The 23662-nt window shown below is 39.1% G+C and overlaps 1 protein-coding gene and 1 long non-coding RNA gene across 5 annotated transcripts in view; one reads left to right on the forward strand and one right to left on the reverse strand.

The window, feature by feature from the left end:
- WIPF3 (WAS/WASL interacting protein family member 3) overlaps nucleotides 1-23662 on the reverse strand; it is a 109501-nt gene that overhangs the window by 80333 nt on the left and 5506 nt on the right. For 2 of the 3 annotated variants that reach the window (XM_045388957.3, XM_074035298.1), the window contains exon 2: nucleotides 419-565. In XM_045388957.3, the coding sequence (XP_045244892.2) occupies nucleotides 419-508 (90 nt within the window). In that variant the 5' untranslated portion in view covers nucleotides 509-565. The remainder of the gene's footprint in view (nucleotides 1-418; nucleotides 566-23662) is intronic. The other variant, XM_045388959.3, reaches the window with a different exon arrangement.
- On the forward strand, nucleotides 132-23357 carry LOC102117574 (uncharacterized). Of its 2 annotated transcripts, none has more exons than XR_012432568.1 (2): nucleotides 132-320; nucleotides 23158-23357. It is a non-coding gene; the product is annotated as an uncharacterized lncRNA (long non-coding RNA). The 2 variants fall into 2 exon arrangements; XR_012432567.1 differs by lacking the exon at nucleotides 132-320 and adding an exon at nucleotides 4150-4287.

Genomic DNA, 23662 nt, shown 5'->3' on the forward strand with positions numbered 1-23662 from the left:
CAAGGGGACGGAAGCTCAAGCTATCATCATCACCATCCAGATTCCACACTGGAACTTGACTTCACAATGCCTCATTGGCTGTGCACTTTGGCATGGCCCCTCACGTAAGGTTTCCAGTGAGACAGAAAGTCACTCAGACTCGTGAGCCTGTACCAAGCAGCAGGCATGAGAAAGGAAATGAGGTAGACATCAGTAGACCAATGAGGTGGAGGTGGAAGCTGCTGAAGAATGGGGAGAGAAATGGCTGAGCCAGGCTGGTTTGGAATCAGACTCTAAACTGCCAGATCCAGCTACCTAAGATGCCACCTGCCACAGGGAAGGTAGGCAGAGCTGCTTCTGAACATTTAAAACCTTCTGCTCAAGTGTATTCAAGCAGTTTATGCTCCACAGCAAATCAATCAGAAAAAAAAGGTCTTACCGGGGGTGCTGATGGTGGGGGAGGGGGAGGAGCCCCCAGAGGTGGGGGAGGCGGAGGCAGAGGAGGTGGTGGCGGCGGTGGCACTGGCATGTGTCACGGTGTTGATATCTCCTGCTTATGAATGGTCCCAAGAGAGTGGCTTCTGCTCTGAAAAAGAGAAAAAGGATGGCTTTAAACTTGGATTTCTTTACTTATATGCTGGAAATGCATATCTTGCAGATATATGCATATTATAGGCAGCTTGATTCTTTCACCTGTTCATTCATTCATTCATTCATTCATTCACTTGTTCATTAATTTATTCACGAAGTGCCCACTGTGAGGCAAGCCTTGTGCTAAGTGCTGGAGATTGACAAAAGCAGCCAGATTCTAGAGACAATTAGGTGTTAAAACTGATAGAATTTAGCTATTTGTGTCGCAACACAAATAGAATATATATATATATATATATGTATATATATAGCAATTCTTCATTCCATAATAATTTTTCCAGATAACTGACTCCTACCTCTTTAGCATTAAATTTTTAGTTTTATCATTTTCAATCATTCTGCATAGACTCCCATTTTCCTAAGCAGAGCAAATAGAATGAAATGTAACCTTTTCTGAATGTCACAGGCTCCACATGAACTCAGGACGCCAGCTTCGAGCAAGGCTTAGGGCGTTAGTCATTTTCCTGCCTCTTTCTCTTCTGTCAGCTCTTACTTTCCCTGCTATTCCTGTGTCATCATTTCTACACAGCCATCTGGATGAGGATGGGCCACCCCTCTCCTCTGCCTAGACTTTCTATCTGGTATTTGCTATGCAGGGGGCTTTTTGGCATGATTCTACAAACATGATTCTGTTTCAAATAGTTAATATTATAGGAGGTCTGATCTCCAGATAAATGTGTGGAGCCTGTATGTGTGAATGCATGTGTGTGTATGTGGGTGTGTGTCTTAGAACCCATAGCAAGGCACATTGCAAGGACTTAAAATCTGTATTAAAGAAAAACCCCATTAGTTTACAAGAATTGGAAAAACCTATATAAGAACCTAAAAGCAATCAAAGCAGAAACTGAAATAAATCTCACACTTGGGCAGGGGTGATTTTGTGTTCCTGCTGTCCCTTTAGTCACTGGAGGACCAGAACAAAGCCTGTCCCTCTGTTATTTCATCTTTAAAATCCTGTGGCATTTATATTTTTTCATGTTAATATTCTTGTCTCCACAGAGGCCAAAAGCATTTATGTAATGTGATGTTTTCTTGTTAGCATAGTCCACTGAATTTTGCTCACCTAATATGTTAGTTTTTATCTTTTTATCAATGGCAATCATGTGACACACTAATCACACTTATTTCTATAATAATCTTCTAAGGTCAGGGCTTCAACGCCCTAGCATACCCCTTTTTATAGGTAAAGAAAAGGATGTTCAGAGACATTAACTCTTTTGCTCAAAGTCACCTATACTATAACTAAGCCTTGGGATTGGAACCAAGGCTTAACAGGTTCTAAAGTCCAAGAATATCAGATTTATCATTTTAACCCCTTTTAAGTACACAATTCAGTGGCATTAAGTGCATTCACAATGCTGTGCAACCAGCACCACTATCCATTTCCAGAACTTTTTCATCATGCCAAACAGAAACTCTGTACCCATAAAACAATAACTCCCCACTGTCTCCTCCCCTCAGCCCCCAGTAACTTCTGTTCTACTTTCTGTCTCTATGAATTTGTCTAGTCTAGGTACCTCATATATGTGGAACCATACAATATTTGTCTGTTTGAGTCTGGCTTATTTCATTTAGCATAATGTTTTCAACCTTCATTCATGTTGTAGCATGGATCAGAAATTCATTCTGAATTATTCCATTGTACATATACACCACATTTAGTTGAACCATTCATCTATTGGTGAGTGCCTGGGTTGCTTTCACCTTTGGGGTGTTGTGAGAAATGCTGCTATGAACATTGGTGTACAAATATCTCTTCAAGACCTTGCTTTTCATTCTTTTCAGCGTATATGCAAGAGTGGAATTGCTGGATCTTATGGTACCATCTTTTTTTCCCAGCAGGGTTAATCTAAAATTGTATAAAAATTGTAAATGGCATAAAATATGTGTGTCAGTACAACTTTTTTGGGGAAAGAGTCCATCATAGTTTTCCTAAGAGTTCCAAGGAGGTACATAAGCTGATTGTTGTACACAACTACACTTTTCTTACGAAGTATTTCAGGCTCCTTGAAAAAAGGAGCCTGATCATCACTGTGTTACTGCCTCATTCCTTGATATTAAAACAAGAATGGAAAGACAGAAAAAGAAAATACTCATCGGAGTCCACACCATAAAACCGTAGTGAAATTGAGCAGAGATCTCATGGGGTAGTACGTGTTTCTTTCAGGTAACATCTATGTTATTTTATTACTAAAACTAAACTAATGGTGTACTAAGCTAATACACACAATGACATAGGGTCAGACACAATTAGCATTTTACAGGCTGATGCTAAGGCAACTTGGATGCAGGCCCACAATTTAGTTGGAACAAGCATAAATTATCAGATATTTGTATTTTAACAGTTTCTTTTACAGGAGGCACTGGGTCTATTTTTTTATGATCTTTTATTCAATGGCAAAATATTTTCAGTCAAAAATTTATAGCAAGGATTAAAGAGTTGGTTGAAGTATTAACAGAACAAGAGAATATAGAGAGGTCTCATTATATAAGGATCTCATCTTTTAACTAAGACACATGACAGGAAACAGAAATGCTTCCCCTGGCGAAAAACCAGAAAGGGTAGGGAAGAATAACCTTTAAAAACTGAAATACCACTTACCTAAGGGTTTTTTCATTTACTTAAGAAAAAATAACTGTATAGAGAGACTTTAAGGAGAACTGCGGCAGAGCTATTCCTTTAATCCCTCAGCACATGGCTAGATTACAACTCCCAGTCTCCCTTGCAGTTAGGTGTGACCATGAGACTGAGTTCTGCTTAATGCAATGAAGGTCGAAGTGATGTGCTATTACTTCTGGCTGGTTCAGAAAGACCTTCTGCCCATGACTTTTCTCTTTCTCCACCCATCGACTGGTAGCAAAGGTCCTATGTGTTGGCAGAGTCACAAGATCAAGGAGTCCAGGTCCCTGACTCACCTGTAAGACCACCTGCCAAACACCTGATTAGACTTTACAAATGTGAAAAATAAACTCCCATTGTGTTAAGCCATGAAGATTTTTGAGTTAATTTGTTTTATCCACTAATATTGAACCTATCCAATATAGGAACTAAACAAAATACAGTCAATTCTCATTATTCACTATAGTTATGTTTAGAAAGTTGTCATGAACACAGAGTGTGATGATTACTTTTATGTGTCAACTTAATTGGGCTAAGGGCTGCCCATCTGGCTGGTAGAACATAATTTCTGGGTGTACCTGTAAAGGTGTTTCCAAAGCGGGTTAGCATTTGAATCTGTAGATGGAGTAAAGGTCTCCCTCACCATTGTGGGTGGGAGCCATCTAATCCATTGAGGGCCTGGATAGAACAAGACAACCCATGGCCAAAGACACTAGGAGTCATGTCTGAACAAATCTTATCTAACACTTGTATTTTCTCCATAAGGCACATCGCAGCCTTCTTGGGCTTAAGAATACTAGGCAGCACTTCAAGCACTTCGCTGGGGGCCATTTTAAACTGCAAAACCACCAACAATAAATAAAAAATTTGGAAAAACCGTGGCATCACACAGACTGCGAGAGGGACACTTGTTTATAGGATGAGAGCTGAAACAAGAAGGCAGTGTCCTGTTATTTCAACTCAGCTGGGAACATGCTTGTCAGTGTCTACAGTTTTTCACCACTTTTCACATGCCTGGGAATGACCACAAAAGCACCGTGAGTACTGATTTTGGAGTTGCAAATACACTTTAGTGAGTACACGTAGGTGAATTTGCAAATGTAGAATCTGCAAGTAATAAGGATTGGCTGTATACCTTTTTGACTCTCCCACCCAGTAGGTGCTCAGCACTGCACTGGGGACTTCTAAGACGTTTTATGTAATCCTCTCAACTGTGTGGTAGATGCTGATATTTCCATATAACAAATAATCCAACTTTGCCTCAGATAAGTATGCAATTTCTACTAAATTTCAGAAAGATCAGCAGAGCTGAGTTTAAAACCCTGGTTTTTCTGATCTAAAACCTCATTTCTTTTATTTTTGGGACAGAGTCTCACTCTGTCACCCAGGCTGGAGTGCAATAGCATCATCTCGGCTCACTGCAACCTCCACCTCCTGGGTTCAAGCGATCCTCCCACCTCAGCCTCCCAAGTAGCTAGGACTACAGGTACACACCGCCACCCCTGGCTAATTTTTGTATTTTTAGTATAGACGGAGTTTTGCCATTAAAACCTCATTTCTACTGCACTGCATTACTTTATTAGCATGATATGATTCAGGTCAAGTTACATCCCTGATTCCATTTTGCAAAGATTTAAAAATATTTTTGAGACCATTAAGTGAAAGAAACCCCATAAAGGTGACTGTAATTCTTCTGCTTGCTCCTCCCTCACCTGAGCGGCCTTGGTTTCTATCTAGTTCTATCTTCAGGAATGTGGGAATGCTTAGGTGCCACCCAGATGCCGCCTTGCTGAAGTTACAGGGAAGAATTTTTCAAAATCCAGGATTGGAGGATAGTTTTATATGTAGTGTTTGACGGCTGTGAAAGGCTTTTTTTTTTTTTTTTCCAGATACAATAATTAAGCAATTATCTAAAGAAGTATATGTTAAAATCTGACAGTTGAGAATGCTGAGCTCCAGGAAGTCAGGGGCTGCACCCAAGAGCTCTTTAAGGCTTTGTGTTCTCTCGACCCACTTAAAAATGTTGTTTTGCTCTGAAATGTATTTAAAATGTTTAGGATTTAAAGGCCAGATTCTCAAAGGCTTTTATACTTTCTCCCAATTCATGAACTATCTGAAAAACAGCATTGAAATGCACATACAAACACCATTAGAGGGTGGTGAGGGAAACAGAACTAACAACGACTTCCATGGGAGGCCCAAATACAGGAGCTGGTCTCAGAACCAGACGGCCCTGGGTTCTGCTTCCACCTTTCCCTTTTCCTGGCTGTGTGGTTTTGGTCAGGTCCCTTTACCTTACTGGGCCTCCTTTTCTTCATTTGTAAATTAGGAGCTATAATGCTTAATTCTCTTTGTTGTCACTATTAAAACAAACACTGTATATGAAGACATAGTACACGTCCTGACACATACATGGAAGTGATACTTATCATCATAACTACGTTAAAAGCAGGAGTCAGTTTAGGCCCGGTGGCTCATGACTGTAATCCTATCACTTTGGGAGGCCGAGGCGGATGGATCACTTGAGGTCAGGAGTTCCAAACCAGCCTGGCCAACATGGTGAAACCCCGTCTCTACTAACAACAAAAAAAAAGGTGTGGTGGCAGGCTCCTGTAATCCCAGCTACTTGGGAGGCTGGCTGAGGTGGGAGAGTGGCTTGAATTGGGGAGGCAGATTTTCAGTGAGCCTAGATTTCGCCACTGCACCCCAGCCTGGGCAACAGAGCGAGACTCTGTCTCAAAAAAAATAAAAAATAAAAAAGGCGGGAGTCAGATAAATGCCCCAGGACGGGTAGAGAGTGCTAAGGGATAGCATCATCCATTCAAACTTAAGGAGGAGGCACAATAAAGAAACACTTGGTAGAAGTGATCTTATTTTTCACCAGGCAGAGAGGTGAATAGAGGAGTCTGTTCTAGTAAGCAGGAGCAGCAAATACTCAGAGATTCGGAAGTGGGAGAACACAAGCAGCCTGGGAGGCTCTGCATGTGTCAGGGAGAAGAGGAAAAGGCTGCCATGATGGAGGCTCTTCAATGATACTCGGCTATCCTGCAAGCGTCTTCTTCCTTGGGCCGGGGTGCTCATCTGTCTTGTGGTTGCCCACCGTCTTTTGAACACTTACCCTATGCTGGAGGAATTTTCCACATTGTGAGTCTCACCTCCTCCAGCCAGAAGCAGGAACTCCTTCCCCAGCATCCCTTGCCAGTAGGGAGCGGGCTGTGACCACCCACTCAGAGGTGGGCTAGATAACAGGTGAAAGGGCACGGATGGGACATGGCTACAGGACGCGAGCCTGGGTCTGCAGTGGGAGCCCCTGTCAGCATGGATTGGGTGATATTCCATGGGAATACGAGCCCAGTATTGGCCAGAACCCCCTACTTCCCTCTTCCAAAAGCCCCATATCTATCTAGATTTTCGCACAAAGTTCAATTTTGAAATCTGGGTATATAATTTAAAAAGCATTTTTAAAAGCCAGTGGGCCACAGAGCACAGAGCACATCTGCAGGTCGCAGAGGACCTGCACGGCAACCTTTTTAGCGGGAGCTATTCCAGGGTGAGGGTACGGGCGCCCTACTTGATCCCTTTCTTTCCCTACATGATCAGCCTGTCTGTACCCTTCAGAAGTGATGTGGACTGAGCTTGCCTCTCTTTTAATAAAAATTTATATATGTCTGTGTTCCAACCACACTTTGTGAGTTATTTCAGACAGAAAGAACTCATGGTAAGCAATTTTACACACTAGTTGCTCTCGTCAAACTCTTTTTTTCCCCCAAGAGTAGCCTGTGAGAGTACAGCTGTTCACACACAGAAAGTGTGCTTACATTTTAAAACATAAACAAGAAAGATTACTGCTACCGCCTGACAAAAGCATGTGGGCTGGGTGCAGTGGCTCATACCTGTAATCCCAGGACTTTGGGAGGCCGAGATGGGTAGACAGCTTGAGCCCAGGAGTTCAAGATCAGCCTGGGCAACATGGCAAAACCCCATCTCTACAAAAAATACAAAAAAATTAGCCAAGTGTGGTGGTGCACACCTGTAGTCCCGGCTACTCAGGAGGCTGAGATGGGAAGATCACCTGAGCCTGGGGAAGTCAAGGCTGCAGTAAGCTGTGATTGTACGACTACAGTCCAGCCTGGGCGACAGAGTGAGGCCCCATCTCAAAACAATAATAATAATAAAATAACACATTTGACTAGGAATCTGCAAACAAGGTACTCTGTGCAATCCTAACTTTGTATGTTTTGACACTGTTCCTCTTTCAAAGAAACACATCCCTTGTTTCTTTGGTTATAAAATGGGGCAGAGGGAGAAGAATAAAGATTTCTCACTTCTGAATGAATGAAGGCTAATAAACCCCATGACACAATATATATCTCATATTATGATCTCAGTAGGGTCCTGCTACCTCTAAGGGTCCATCATTCATCTATTAAATGTACCTTGTGGCCAGGAAATAGCAGCCCACAAGCCCACATGCAAACGAGATACAAATAAAGGGGTTCTCAACGTAAATGTAGTAAAGTTTCTAAAGCTGTAAGTAAAATAATAAAATAATTTTATTTTTTAAACTTCTCTCCAGGTGATGATGAGAACGATTTATGATGGTCACTTTCTGTTGTCACTTTCTTGTCACTTAATGAGCAAATTCTCTGGCCACATCTCTCTCCTTGGACTTCCAACCTATGAGATCTCATGCCCCACCTACCAGTTCTGTCAGTTAAGACTGTCCTCTTTTTGGCCAAATGGAAGTTGCTGCTCTCACTCTTCTCAATGATATAAAAAATCTGTAAATATTTAGCTTTTGTGGGAAGGTGGGGCAGGTTGGCCTGAGTAAGCAGAGAAGCCAGGAAGAGGATTGGGGGAAATCTGATGAAAAAAATCACTGAGCATGTATTTGTGCTGTAGATAACAGTGAAGCAAATTAGCCCTGACACAGCCCTTACTATGTATCAGGCACTGTCCTTAGAGCATTTCATATATTAGCCCTTTTCTAGGCACCACGACACCCCAATGAAATAGATACCATTATTATCTCCATTCTCCAGATGAGGCAATTGAAGGAAGGAGAGGTCAAGGAACTTGCCCAAGGTCACACAGTCTCAGTAGTGGAGGAGTTGGTACTCAAACCCAGAGTGTCAGGCTCCAGAGGCCAGGCTCTTAAGCACCATACTAAGTAAGGTCACTTGTATACAAATGACTTTCATGGTTTTTGCAATAGCCGCATACCACCTAAACTCATATTTATTCAACATTTACTATATATCAAGTCATGCTTTCAGTTAAATAAGTTTATTTTGGAAAATAAACTTTATTATCATAAATGGAAAACCAATACCACTTGGTTTGTAATAATGGGAAGTAATAATAAGAATAAATGGAAGGTAATAATAAGAATAAATACAGGATCTCAGGAAGAATAAACACTTGGAAGGTAATAAAAAGAAAGAAAGTAATAATAAGAATAAACACAGCCATTATTTAAAAATGTTTATATACTCTCTAAACTCATCTCCAGTTTCCCCAGCAACACCTAAACCAGGCTTTGGGGAACAGTGATCTAGGTGGTATTTACCAAACTCCAGTCGAGGGTGAGTCACCGGAGATCTTGTTAAAATGCAGATTCTGGTTCAGCTGATTCAGTAGGTCTGAGTTGGGGCCTGGGATTCTGCATTTCTAACAAGCTTCTGGGTAAGGCCAACACTGTGCATCTGGGGCCACGCTGAACAGCTCTCCAATGTGGAAGGCTGTAAGAAAGGCACCATCTCCGCACAGACCTCTGGGAGCAGAATCTCTGGGAGCATCTTATCTACAGGGGGGTTTTATGCTCGCTAAAGTTTGAAGAACCCTGCTCTAGAACATCAAGGATGATGAAAGCATTCTGTCTCCCATTGAGTCAGAAGTTGTGGCCTCTACTGAAAAGGCTCATTTTCATGTAGATTCATTTAATTTCAGCAGGCTGGGTCCATGCAAATAGCTACTGTACTTGGAATTGATTATGACATACAAAGTGAAAGGGAAACCATCGCTCTCACACAGGCGATATGAAGGACTTCTGACACCTGAGAAACACCAGCCCAGACATTGGCTCCAGAATCTGAATTGGCTCAGCCCTAACTGGGTATTATAGTTAATTATCTGCTGAAGTGTTGAAAAGATTAATGTGGGTTTGTGTATGTGAATTCTAAAATGGAAACATACTTTAACCACATCTAATATGAAACCTAGTATGTCGCACATTCTAAGAAGAGCTCATAAATTGGTTTTCTTTTATAGGACTCTTATTGAAATGCAGATTTGTTCCCAGATCATTCATTGAATTCATTCTAATTTTTGAACAGTATTTGGTGAAAGGAAAAATGAACATATTAATGATATTTATCACTGACTCAGGCATTTAAATTAGGGCTGAGTTCCATAAAAATTGTTATAAGTGTGGCTTCCAAGGGTGAAAGGAGAAAATATTGATTTCCTGTCTTTCTTTTCTTTCATCCTTGAATTAATTAAGATAAGAACTGGGCTTATTAAAAATACATAATATTAGTCACACATTCACGAGTAAGCTTCATTTTATATAACAGTTATGCTTCTAAAATAGGTTATCTCTAAGTTTTGGAAAATCAAGGTAAGCCTTAAGCATAAATAAGAAGCTTAATATTTTTTCCTTCAACTTTTAAGTTCTGGGGTACATGTGCACGGTGTGCAGGTTACACAGGAAAACACATGCCATAGTGGTTTGCTGCACTGATCAATCCATCATCTAGGTATTAAGCCCAGTATGCATTAGCTAAAGGGAGTTTATTGTTCAACAGAAACTTACAATTAGTATCATAAAATAATGAGCCATCTTACAAAATAAATGAGCACCTCTTTATGTTATGATGCTAGATTTTATACTAATGGTGTTTTTTTACTTTCTTAAGGCTAGGGTGGTAACTTTTCACGTTGTAAGTACTCCAAAAATGCTATTATTCCAAAAATCATTGAGGAAATAATGTGCAGATGGGAGGTGATATGGCGTACAAGAAGAAACAAATCCTTTCTTTCCAAGTTTTGGGTGTGACTTTAGATTAGTTTAAGTACTTTAACCTTATTCCTACTGCTCCAGGACAAGCAGATTCTGATGCCCTGGCTCCCTCGTCCAGTTTGAAGTTAGGCTAAAAACTCAAACAGCCTGCAGCAAGGAGCCTCCCTCACCTCACCTACCAGGCAGATTCCTTCCTGTACATCACTGACAGCCAGTACATCACTGACAGCCAAGTCTCACAAATCGACTGGCAGGTGTCACCTCTCAGTGTCCATGACATCACTCCCAGGTTTAACACGTACTCCTCTCTAGACTACTTACGATGAAGTCAAACTCCACATCTCATCCTCCACTGCGTTCTGGGCCTTCTCCATTTTACCCACATCACACTGTTGACATTTTCTTATGTCCTTTTTTTTTTTTAAGAAAAATACATCTCTAAGTCTTTGCCCATGGTATTCAGGCTGCAGGTCAGGGCCTTCACCATCTGGAAAATACCTACTAACCTGCAAAACAGTGTTCAGGTGCCAGCTTCTCTGCATTGACTTTCTCCTCCCTTTGGGAGGGCTAACTGCCCCTATAGCACTTTGCACTTTGGTCATACTTCTATTATGGTACTAGGCACTCTGGCAATTTTCTTCTGCTTTTTCATTTTTGTTTTGCTTTGTTTGAGACGGAGTTTCGCTCTGTCACCCAAGCTGGAGTGCAGTGGCATGATCTCGGCACACTGCAAGCTCTGCCCCACCAGGGCCAAGCAATTCTCATGCCTCAGCCTCCAGAATAGCTGGGATCACAGGCATGGGCCACCATGCCCGGCCCTATTTTCCTTTTATATGTCTCTGTGTCCCCCTTCACTGGACCATGGGCTCCTCAAAGGTTCAAAGATAGGGACTATGTCTTTGGGATATTGGTATTGCCAAGGCCAAAAGTAATGCTGAATGCCAAATACCATTGCCTTGGTGTATTAGTCTGTTCTCGCGTTGCTATAAAGAAATGCCTGAAACTGAGGAATTTATAAAGAAAAGAGGTTTAACTGGCTCACAGTTCCGCAGGCTATACAGGAAGCAAAAAGGCATCTGCTCCTGGGGAGGCCTCAGGGAACATTTACTCATGGCAGAAGGCAAAGTGGGAGCAGTGTCTACATGGCAGAAGCAGGACTGTGGTGGGGGTGCCACACACTTTTAAACAACCAGATCTCGTGAGAACTCACCATCATGAGAGCAATGATGAGGGGATGGCGCTAAACCATTCATGAGAAACCGCCCACGATCCAATTACCTCTCACCAGGCCCCACCTCCAACACTGGGGATTACAATTAAACAGGAGATTTGGACAGGGATACAAAAATCCAAACCATATCAGTTGGTACTGAGATTTTTTTTATCAAGCCAATGGCATATAATTGGCAGGAATCAGGCTCCCGCAAAAGATGGAGACAAACCTTGTTAGCAGAACATTAAGAAAGTTCTATGTGAATCTAGAAATGAGATATCATCCTAATGATTATTAAAGAAAAATATTACAAACTAAAAGAGGGAAGAGAAGTGTCAAAGTTTCTGTCCAATGGCAGACCTCAATATCGGCATGGGAATAACATATATTCTGAATGTTGGGTTCTCCCAGGAGATGGAGGTTGCAGTGAGCCAAAATCATGCCACCACACTCCAGCCTGGGTGACAGAGTAAGACTCAATCTAAAAAAAAAAAAAGGAATCTTTGGTTCTCAAAGCTTACAGTGCTCACTAGAAAAGCCTTTGCTGGCATGATGGAAAGCAAGACAATGAAAGAGAAATCATTTGATAGTTGGAAAACTGGTCTCTAGTTCTGGCTTTAATTCCCATCTATTTCTTCATCAAGAAAAAGGTAGAGTGTTTATTCTTTCCTAAGTTGTATAAATATGAGGAGCAAAGGAGTACTGCTTTAAGACAAATATTAAAGAAATTAAAAATTGCATATGATCCTCTCCAAAAAACAAAGTTCTTCCAAATGTAATTTTTTTAAGTAAGGATATGGTGGCTTCTTGGAAATGGAAGTGGTCTTACTAAAGGGCAGCAGAGAGGAGGCAGCTTGCTTTTAGATTTCTAGATTTAAAAACCCACTTTTCAAAATAAAGTTCAAGAAGGTCTTCCAGTTTTAAGATGGTAAAAATATCTGTTTCTTCCCTTTCTTGGAAATCATCTCAAGATAATAAAAAGAAAATTTTCTTTGATAAAACTGTATCTCCATAACTCTGCACTTTAATGAATGAGACAGGATGGTTCATTGCCCAGGATGGTCTAATACAGGGTGTGGATATGCTGTAGAGGATACATTTGTGGCTGTAAGCCTCAGACAAAGCCTGCAGAGCACTGCTCTCCAAAGTGGGAAGCATTAGCTCCTTGGAGAAGAAAAACCATCAACTCTTGTTTAGAATAACAGAAAAGGGTGTGTAGGATGGCAGCAGGACTGATCTTAGACCCTAGACCCACCAGGGAGCAGGGAAGATGGCAAAGGCAAGGCATTTCTATAGGAGCATTCTAGGAATGAGGTAGGCCAAGAAGACAGTGAGTCTTGGGCAACCTTAAAGCTACCCACCTCTATTGACTGGGGAATGGAGGGTCCAAAATTATTTGCAGGCACAGATACAAATGTGCATTTCAATGAGTCTTAGAACACACATACTTCGCTCTCTCTCTGTCATAAGGAGTTCCTCCCTAAGCCAAAAAGAATTCTTGCTGGTCTGGAACTTGCCATGGTCATTTCCTCAAGTAAATCGGAAAATAGTTGGTCCAAGAAGAGTTCATCTCATTTCAAGATGAATAATGAAAAAGAGAATCAATATAAGATCTACACACAAAAAAAGAAACTAAGAAAAAAGTAGGGAAAGGAATAGGAAAAGAATGATGACAAGTGAAGAACATTTACTAGAAAAAATACTGCTGTAAAGCAGATGAATGCTGTGACAGGAAATACAATTATTAACTCAAAGAATTGAATGAAATAATTAACCCTTTGAAACAAGGACTCAAAGAAAAGAGATAAGGACTCTGAGAATATCTAGCAAAATAATAGAGGACGAAAAATATCATGGCAGAAGTAAAAGAGAAAAATGAAGAACACACTAGAAGAAGCCCAAAGAAAACAGGTATTGTTGAAAACACACTGAGTACCATGGAGGATTGAGAAAAATGAGCAGAATGAAATGTAAATTGACAAAGAATTTAAAAGGATTAGAGAGAAATTGCTAGATATGGAAGACAAATGAAAAAGATAACTGGTTTTCCTGAGTAAAAGACATAAACAAATGGAAGAGAATAAATATTCGAACACATAATACCAAGCATATAATTTAAGAAAGCTTTTCAAAACGAAGATTTAATTCTATACATTTAAAGGTACAAGGCAAGGCACAGTGGCTCATGCCTGTAATCACCACACTTTGGGAGGCCAAGGTGAGAGAATCACTTGCACCAGGAGTTCATGAGCCTGGGAAACACAGGGAGACCCTGTCTCTACAGAAAAATTAAAAAATTAGCGGGCATGGTGGCATGTGTCTTGTCCCAGATACTTGGGAGGCTGAGATGGGAAGATTGCTTGAGGCCAGAAGGTGAAAGCTGCAGTGAGCTGTGATCAAATCATAGCACTCCAGCCTGGGTGACAGAGCGAGATCCTGTCTCAAAAGCAAATAAATCAATTTATTAATAAATAAAACAAAGGGTCTATGATATCCAAAGGAAAATCATATAGTTTTGGAGACATATTAGCCATGCCATCATATCCCAGAGTAACAATGTGTGATGTAAAAGTTTATATCCAGCCAAACTGTCATTGTAGTAAGAAGGCAAGTGGCAAATGTTTTTAAACACGCAAAATGTGTGTTTCTTGAATTTGTATTGAAGTTACCACTACAGGAAAAATGTCAGCCAATCAAGAGCTGAGGAGAGAAAGTGGGACAAAGAAATGGCAGTGAGTATTGAATTAACGGCTGAATCAAGACTGAAACAGCTATGGAAATATGCTATCGGAAAGGAAGGGAACTACTATTAATCAAGGAAAAATGGAAAAATGTAACTTGCAAAAGTTATCAGGTAAAAAGGAAGACAAAGTGGAGATATATGCATGCTGATTACTTAGCTATTATACTGAAGCATAATACCTTTAAAGTTAATAAATCAAAATATCTTTAAAGAGAATAAATTGTGTATATTTCTCACAGGAGTATAAGTCAAGTATATTAAAAGGTTTAGTTTTGGAAAAACTAAAAAAAAAGTGATTATATCAACTAGAATTGAATGTTAAAAAGGAGGTTTGGAAAGGGATAGAGGAGAGGTGGGAAGAAGTGGATATTCAGTATGACTTCTGTTGGGGAACCACTGGGTACTCTCTAAATTAAAAGAAACAACAACAGAGAATTATTATCATTATAAAGGGAACTGCTAGAAGAACTAAAGATAGGACACATCTCCCAAATGAATTACATGGGCACAAAGTAAGGAAAAAAATAGATCATTAAGTGACATGTAAAAAAGCAAATTAAGCAATAAAAAATAGAAAACAGAATACATAACAAAAATGATAACAAACATATCTGTCATATCAATACACATAAATAGGTAGAGCTCACATATTAAAAGAAAAAGCCCTCAAACTGGACCAAATTCAACTATATACTGTATAAAATATACACACTTAATTTCAAACACAGAAAATTAAAATCAGCATAAAAACCATTAAACAAGGCAAAGAAAGATTCTTTATAATGGCAAAGGGAATAATATACAAAGTTCGAGTTAGCAGCCATGAATATCTATGTTCCAAATAGCAGTAACAAAATTAATAAAGCAAAGCTACAGGATATTATTCAAGGAAAAGCAGGCAAAACTATATTTGGATCAAGACTTTCATGGGCTATCTCTCTGTCCATATCATACTTAGTGGACATATCTCTCTGTCCATATCACATTTACAAAAAAGTAAGGTTTTAAAATATATAAATAAAATAATTGCAAGGTAGGGGGAAATATGTGACTATACATTCTTTTTTTTTTATTATACTTTGAGTTCTAGGGTACATGTGCATAATGTGCAGGTTTGTTACATATGTATACTTGTGCCATGTTGGTGTGCTGCAGCCATCAACTCATCAGCACCCATCAACTCATCATTTACATCAGGAATAACTCCCAATGCAATCCCTCCCCCCTCCCCCCTCCCCATGATAGGCCCCGGTGTGTGATGTTCCCCTTCCCGAGTCCAAGTGATCTCATTGTTCAGTTCCACAAGAACAGAAAACCAAACACCGCATGTTCTCACTCATAGGTGACTATACATTCTAAATACAGAAGACACACATTAAAGTGTCCCTAAACTAGCCATGGAAGGGACTATATATTAGCTGTAAATAGTGCAAAGAAAATCTCAAAAATTCTAAAACATAGAAACAGAACAGACAATATTTTCTGTTCACAATCCTATCAAATGACAAAAATACAAAGAAAACTTTAAAACTCTATTAACCAGAAACTTTTAAACTTTATTTAACAGCTCTTGGAACAAAAAGATATGAAAACCAAACTTAATGTGTACTGAGAAAATAAGGATAATGAAAACATTGCATATCAGAACCTATGGAATGCAGCTAACAAAAAATTCAGAGCAAAAGTCATAGCTGTAAGTAACTATATTTATAAAACAAAGAATAAAAACTCTCAAGAAGCATGAATAACAATAATATAAATCTAAAGGAAGCAGAAGGGAAGGAATTCACATTTATTTGCGAATTTTTAAAACCAGATATTTAGGAATTAGAAAAAAAGATAAATTTTTAAATGAATATATCTAAAAGCTTAGTCTCCGAAAAACAAAAAACAATAAAATAAGTAATCATCTTACCTTAACTAAATGAGGGGAGGGAGAAAGAGAAAGCACAGATACACAAAATAAAACAAGAGACAGGGAAAATAATGATAGAGAAGACGCTAAAAGATTTTGCTGAAATCTAGGTAAAGAAATCTGAAAGCTTGGATTGAAATAGACAACTATTATGAAGAGCTGAATATGAAAATACGAGTTTATCAAGTGACCAAGACAAGAGAGAACATCTAAACAGAAGAAATAGTGAAAGTTGTCAAAGATCCACCACAAAGAAGTGTGAAAGATAGATGACTGAATTCTGCCCAATCTCTAAGAAGCAGTTAATTACCACGTAGCAGTCAGATCCAAACCTGAGAAAGAATAGAACAAATAAAAAAGAAAACTACTGATCAATCTCATTTATGAATATGGAGGAACAAAATAATAAGCATAAATAAACAGAATTCGGCAACACACTAAAAATAATACATGCCAACCAAGTAGGGTTTAAATGCAAAGATGTTTTAATGCTAGAAAATCTATTGATATGACTCACTATACTAGGGGCATGAAACAAGAAAATTGTACAATCATCTCCATAGCTGTCTCCAAATAGCTATAACATAACTTAAAATACATTATGGCAAATGGAGAAAGACTAAACAAATTCCAATTAAAGTCAGGAACAAGACAAGAATGTCCACTATTGTCACTACTAGTTATCATTATCCTAGAGCTAGTAGTCAATTCAATTAGATAAAAGAAAGAACTACATTGTATAATAGTTGAAAAGAAGGAGGCTCAGTTATCATGTTTCCCCCCAAGTAATATGGGAATATACATGGAAAACCTAAGAGACTCTGTAGAAAAATTATTTTAATTATTTTTTAATTTTTTGAGACAGAGTCTTGCTCTGTCTCCCAGGTTGGAGTGCAGTGGTGTGATCTCAGCTCACTGCAAACTCCACCTCCCAGGTTCAAGCGATTCTCCTACTTCAGGCTCCCAAGTAACTGGGACTATAGGCACGCACCACCACACCCAGCTAAATTTTGTATTTTTACTAGAGATGGGGTTTCGCCATGTTGACCAGTCTTGAACTCCTGACCTCAGGTGATCCACCCACCTCGGCCTCCCAAAGTGTTGGGATTACAGGCTTGAGCCACTGTGCCTGACTGGAAATTATTTTTATTAATAAGATAATTTAAAAAGGTAGCTCTTCAAAACCAATACACTCCAAAAAGTATCCCTGTATTTAAACAATAACTGCCAGAAAATATTGTGAGGAAATAATTGTGTTCACAATAGCAACTTTAAAAAAGTATACCTAAGTGTAAACTTCACAAAGTATGCACAGACATGAAATAAAACTTCAAAACATTACTGAGAAACAGTGAAGACGTGGAAAAACACATTTTAGTCTTGGGTAGGAAGACTAAATATCATACAAAAGTTGATTTTCTCTATATCAATATATAAATGTAGGGTGATCATAATGAAAATACTAACTTGTTTCCTTTTTATAAGTACTCAAGGTGACTTCAAAGTTTACATGGAAAAATAAAATCATTGGATAATAAACAAATGATGAAGCCACATTCATTAAAACCATTTGGTATTGCTATATGGAGAATCAGTAATGGTAATAGACCTGAGAGCCTGGAAATTGACCTAGGTATTTTTGGAAATTTTGGTTATTATTTAAAAAAAAAACCCATTGGATATCAGTGGGGAAAAGATGAGTTATTCAACAAAAAGTATTGAGTAAATTGGGTAGTAATCAGGAAAAAAAATAAAGTTAGGTAACAATGTAAGGATCTCATGCCTCATATTAAATTCCAAGGAATCAAATTTTTAACTTCTAAAAAAGGAAATTATAATCATACTAAACATATGACAGAATTTTTAAAATTGACAGGTCAGAAAGACCTTTCTAAAAGGTATAAAAGAAAAGGTTTCTGCAAAGCAATAAATACATATCTATATACATAAAACCACATTAAATAAAGCCCAAAGTCATACTACAAATTGGAGGGAAATTATATTAAAATAAGTCATATTATAAACTGGGGGAAATTACAGTAAAATAAAAATTACAGTAAAATGGCTGTTTTATCTTCTGTATAAGGTGTTCCTACAATAAAAATCAATAACCTAATAGAAAATACACAAATGGGCCTAAACCGTTCACAGATAAGGAAACATAAATGGCAATTAAACACATTCAAAGACCCTCAACCTTATTCCTCATGAGAAAACGCAAGTCAAAACCACAATCAGATACCATTTTCACCTGTCAAACTGGCAAAGATCAAAAGTTTGATACGTATCTGTTGGAGAGAGTGCAGGGAATCCGACAATTATTGGTAGGAATATAAATTCGTACAACTTCTGTGAAGGGTAATGGGCAAATGTAGCAACATTTAAAGATTCACATTTCAATTCTAGGAATTTATCTTACTGATCTTTCTCACGTGTGAGAAATAATTTGTACAGTGACAAAAATTGCAGCATTTGTTTTAATAGGAAAAGGCTGGAAATAGTGTATATACCTGTCAACTGAGAACTAATTATTAAATTATGGTTCATACATTATACTGACATACTAGGTAGCTGTCACAAAGAATATGGCAGCCCTATATGTATGAACCTGGAATGATCTCCAGGTTGTGTTACGTGAAAAAAAGCAGGCAGCAGAAAATGTATATAGAATGAGTTTGCAGCTGGGCATGGTAGCTCATGCCTGTAATCTCAGCACTTTGGAAAGCAGGGGCAGGAGGATTACTTGAGGCCTAACATTCAAGACCAGCCTGGGCAACAAAGCAGGTCCCTATCTCTACTAAAAAGAAAAAAAAAAAAAAAAAATTAGCTGGTGTACCTGTAGTCTCAGCTACTCAGGAGGCTGAGGCTTGAGTTCAGGAGTTGGAGGCTGCAGTGAGCCATGATCAGGCAGGCCACTGCACTCCAGCTGGGCAACAGAGAGAGACTCTGTCTCTAAAAAAATGATGATGATGATGATGATGATGATGATGATGATGCTGGGCAACAGAGAGAGACTCTGTCTCTAAAAAAATGATGATGATGATGATGATGATGATGCTGGGCAACAGAGAGAGACTCTGTCTCTAAAAAAATGATGATGATGATGATGATGATGGGCAACAGAGAGAGACTCTGTCTCTAAAAAAATGATGATGATGATGATGATGATGATGATGATGATAAAAGAATGAGTATGCCTTTTCTCTGGAAGAATGCATAACTAGGTGGTCTGAGGATAGAGTATAGGAAATATTTTACAGTGAATATCCTTTCTACCCTTGTTGAAGTATCATGTGCATTATTACTTATTCAAAAAATTAATAAGCAAAAGTTTAGGATTACCACCTCAGAGAAACATTTTATTTGGGACAACTGTGAAGAAGTATTTTTAAAAGTATTTTGAACTATCTGAATTAGGAGATCTCTTTACACCTAAAAGGCAAATATAAAGAAAGAAAGAAGAAGATTAAAATGATCTTGACGATTTGGTCCAAATGAGCAGCTGCTGGAGCCATCGAGAGTAGGACTCAGCACTGAGGGTAGGATTTGCTGTGCTGGCCTTGCACACAGACTTCCTGGGACAGCTGAAATCACCACTACAGCCATCCACAAGTTAGAGGCGACTGACCAGGTGCACTAGGAAAATAGGCAAGAGCAGAATAAAATAATTCCCCCCAAACCAGCCATAACCCCTACGGTTTAATTCTTCTGTTATCACATGGTTAATGCACAACAAGGAATGGTTTTAAGACATGATGCTCTATTAGGCATGGATCATTTGTAAGTTGGTTCCAGCTGTAACTGACCCTTGTCATCCATTACCTGTGAGAACACAAGCATGCTGGCGAGAAGGTGCACATGTCTGAAATAACATGTGGGGACTCTAGTCCCCCAGCCACAAAATACTGCACCCATAGATCCTATGGACAGGTATCTTGGCCCGTCTTTTTTAGACATATGTAGTTCATACAGATACTGTCAAAATAATTGCAGATCAAACACCATCCCTTAAAACTCACTGAGCATGCATGCATGCCAGGAAGGACAAGAGGCATAAACCCAGGCCACTCTAGCCTTCCTTCTATATCTGCAGTCAAATTTCTAACCTCAAGACATACACATTTGGGTGAAAACCAGGACAACAGCAACAAAGAGTGAAGCAAAAGCTTTTAAAATGTGGGAAAAGTGAATTTGAAACTCAGGAAAAAATGGTTGCTCACTTGTCTTGTCTTACTGTTTTTGTTTTGTTTTGTTTTGTTTTTGTTTTGTTTTGTCTCCTCTGACTGTGTATTTCCAAATAGCCTGTCTTCAAGCTCACTAAGCTTCTCTTTTTCTAGGTAGTTGTCTTACCTATTTCTGAAGCTACTTTATTTTTTCTCTGAATCACTGGAGAGAAGCATGACTGAAACAAAAATGTTTCATTGAAACGTTTAAACGAGTGTTAGAATAAACGGAAGCTTTAAGGGACACCAGAGACTTAAAATTGACTCCTGTTGTTAAAAGGAAGAAGAAAGTACACTTCTGATTCTTTTCCTTGGTTCTACCATGTGAGGGGAAAATGTCCCTTCTTCTAATAGGGTGGTAATAACTTACATCAGCCACATAGGAAAGGGGCCAGTTTCATTTTTGACTACCACTTAATTCCCTGGGCAGTCATGGTTGGTGCTTCAATACTGATGTACATGGTTGGGAGGGTGCTCTGTTAAACAGTTCACTAAGAAAAACAATAGTTCACATGTACTGAGCATATTCCCTACACTAGCAATTCTGATTGTCACTTACACAACTATCTCTCATCCCCTAAAACAACTCTTCACAACAGATGTTATCATCCCCATTTCACAGGTGAGGAAATGAAGACTCAAAGACATAACGTAATCACCCAAGATCAAATAGCTACGATGTGACAAAATCAGAACAAACCCAAGTGAATTTGGTCCCAAGCCTGTGTGTTTTCCATGACTCTCCAGCCCTCAACAAGCACATCAGTCTCTGCACAGTCCATGCAATGCAGCAAATACCGTACTGAGCTTCTTCTACCTGTTAGGCACTAAGCTAGCCATGCAGCGAAACTATAAACACGAGCAGCAGGTAATCAATAAATGTTTGATGAATAAATAAATCCATAGCTACATGGTTCCTGCCCACAAATGATAGCTTGTAACACTTACTGAGGGTTACTATGTGCCAGGCACTTTTGTAGGAGAAGGCAGAAAAGGAAGGGGGGAGAAAAAAAGAATAATAAAGCACAGGGTATACAAGAAAACACAAAATAAGTTCCAGTATATGAGTAATCATAATAACTGTAAACAGATTATTAAATTCATTTTGGGAGGTGGAGGTGGACGGATCGCTTGCCTAGGAGTTCGAAACCAGCCTGGCAAACATGGCAAAACCCCATCTCTACTAAAAATACAAAAATTAGCTGGGTGTGATGGCACGTTCCCATAGTCCCAGGTACCTGGGAGGCTAAGGCAGGAGGATCACCTGTGCCTGCGTGGTCGAGGCTGCAGTGAGCTGGGATAGTACCATTGGACTCCAGCCCGGGTGACAGAGCGAAACCCCGTCTCAAAAAAAGAAAAAAAAAAAAATTCTCTTACCAAAAAGTCCACATATTATAAGATTCCATTTATAGGAAATGTCTATAGAAATAAAAAATATATTAGTGGTTATCAAGGATTGAGGGGAGGGAGATGAGAAGCTACTGTTAACAGGTTTCTTCTTGGGGTGATGAAAATGTCTGGAATTAAATAATGGCGATGGGTGCACAACTGTGGAAATTCTAAAAGCCACTGAAATTGTGTATTTTAAAACGCTGAATCTTATGGTATGTGAATTATAGCTCAATAAAACTGATTTTTAAGAAAAAAAACTGTTGTAGCATTAATATCAGGACAAAAGAATCCAGGGCAAAAAATATGAATAGAAATACAAAATAGTTTGGAAGCATACATGAAAATTGACTTAATTGTGCCATAAGTTATGGATAAGTAAAAAGTGTCAGAAAGTCTGAGCCAGGCCTTCCATGACTGAAGCAGAGGAGGGTATGAGCAGAGTCCTGCCCTGTGTGAGTGCATGGGCGCTGTGGCTTGGGAGTTGTGGCAGGAAGCTCACAAGGCCAGGCTGTCAAGAGCTGGGCTTTTGGACCTTATTTTGTAGGTTTTTAAAGACAGGAAAGATGTTGTTAGACATTTGTGTTCTAAAAACAGCACCGTGGGGCTATATGTGGAAACTGAATTGTAGGGAGAGGAAAGAGCAAACAGGTATATCAATTTGGGGACCCACATGAGTAAGGATGGGTATTTATTTAAATCAGAGTAATGGCAATGGGATAAAGCCAAGGAGGAAATCAGATTGGATGTCTGGGATGGGGAACAAGAGAGAGCCTGGGGTGACCCTTTTGCTCCTTGGTGGTCAAGACAATGTAGTGTTAAACAAGGAGAGGGAGGAGAGAGTGGGAAGTGGTGATCAATGAGCAGAGATAATAGATTTTAATTCGAAACATTTTGAGTTTAAGGTACTTTTGGCAAATGGAAATTTAGATCTGAAATTGAGAGAAGCAGCAAGGCTGGCAATAGCGATTTAAGAATCTTTACACAGGCAGTTGGGTGCATTTCATTCTCTAACACTAATGCCATGAAGATCTAGAAAAGTACAACATTTAAAATTACTGAGTCACCTTCTGTAATTTCTAATTAAATCAGAGACATGGCTAACAATGGAAGTCAGTCAGATGGCTGATACTGCTAGCTGCCTACTCAATAACCATTCCCTCTTCTTCCTCACAGCAGAATCCCTAGTTTGAGTGATGGAGTTGCAATTTACCCAGCTAAAAATATTTGATTTCTCAGACTCTAATATATTTAGAACAACCCTGTGACACTGTTCTGGCCAATGAGATGTAGGTGGAAGTCCTAGGGAGTGCATCACTTGCTGAATAACAAGGTATAACCTCACTAATAGAAGGACGTTAATTCTTTTATTTATTTGCACCTTCCCTTGTCTTCTTGCCTAGACTGCAGATGGAAGCCTAGAGATACCGCAGCCATATCATCATCATGAGGCAACCAGATTTAGGATGAAGTCCTATAGGCTAAGTGTGGTGAAGCAGGAAGATGGATGGACACCGGTCTCAGATAGCTCCTGCACAGGCCCCAGACTGTCTTTCTTGGGAGTCTAATTCCACAAGACAAATAAACAAATCTGTTTAAGCCAGATTCGGATGCGTGCACTGGTTTGGCGTTGTTTACTTTGGCAGCTGATACAATTCACATCTGGATATATATATGGGAGTGGGGGAGCTAAAAAGACATGAGCACGATTATTTCAATAATAAAAAATGTTTAAAAGATAAAATATTTATGCTTTCCAGCACTGGATTTTTCTTTTTCCAAATAGGTGATAAAATTTTGCAGCTAAAGAGAAATTATGGACTGCCAGGATTAAGAAAATTCATGAATACATAATCATCTGTTAATGAGTACATGTGCACAATGACACCCTTTGGACTTTTCCTGGAT

Source organism: Macaca fascicularis, chromosome 3 (genome assembly GCF_037993035.2).
Source record: "Macaca fascicularis isolate 582-1 chromosome 3, T2T-MFA8v1.1".
Taxonomy (NCBI): domain Eukaryota; kingdom Metazoa; phylum Chordata; class Mammalia; order Primates; family Cercopithecidae; genus Macaca; species Macaca fascicularis.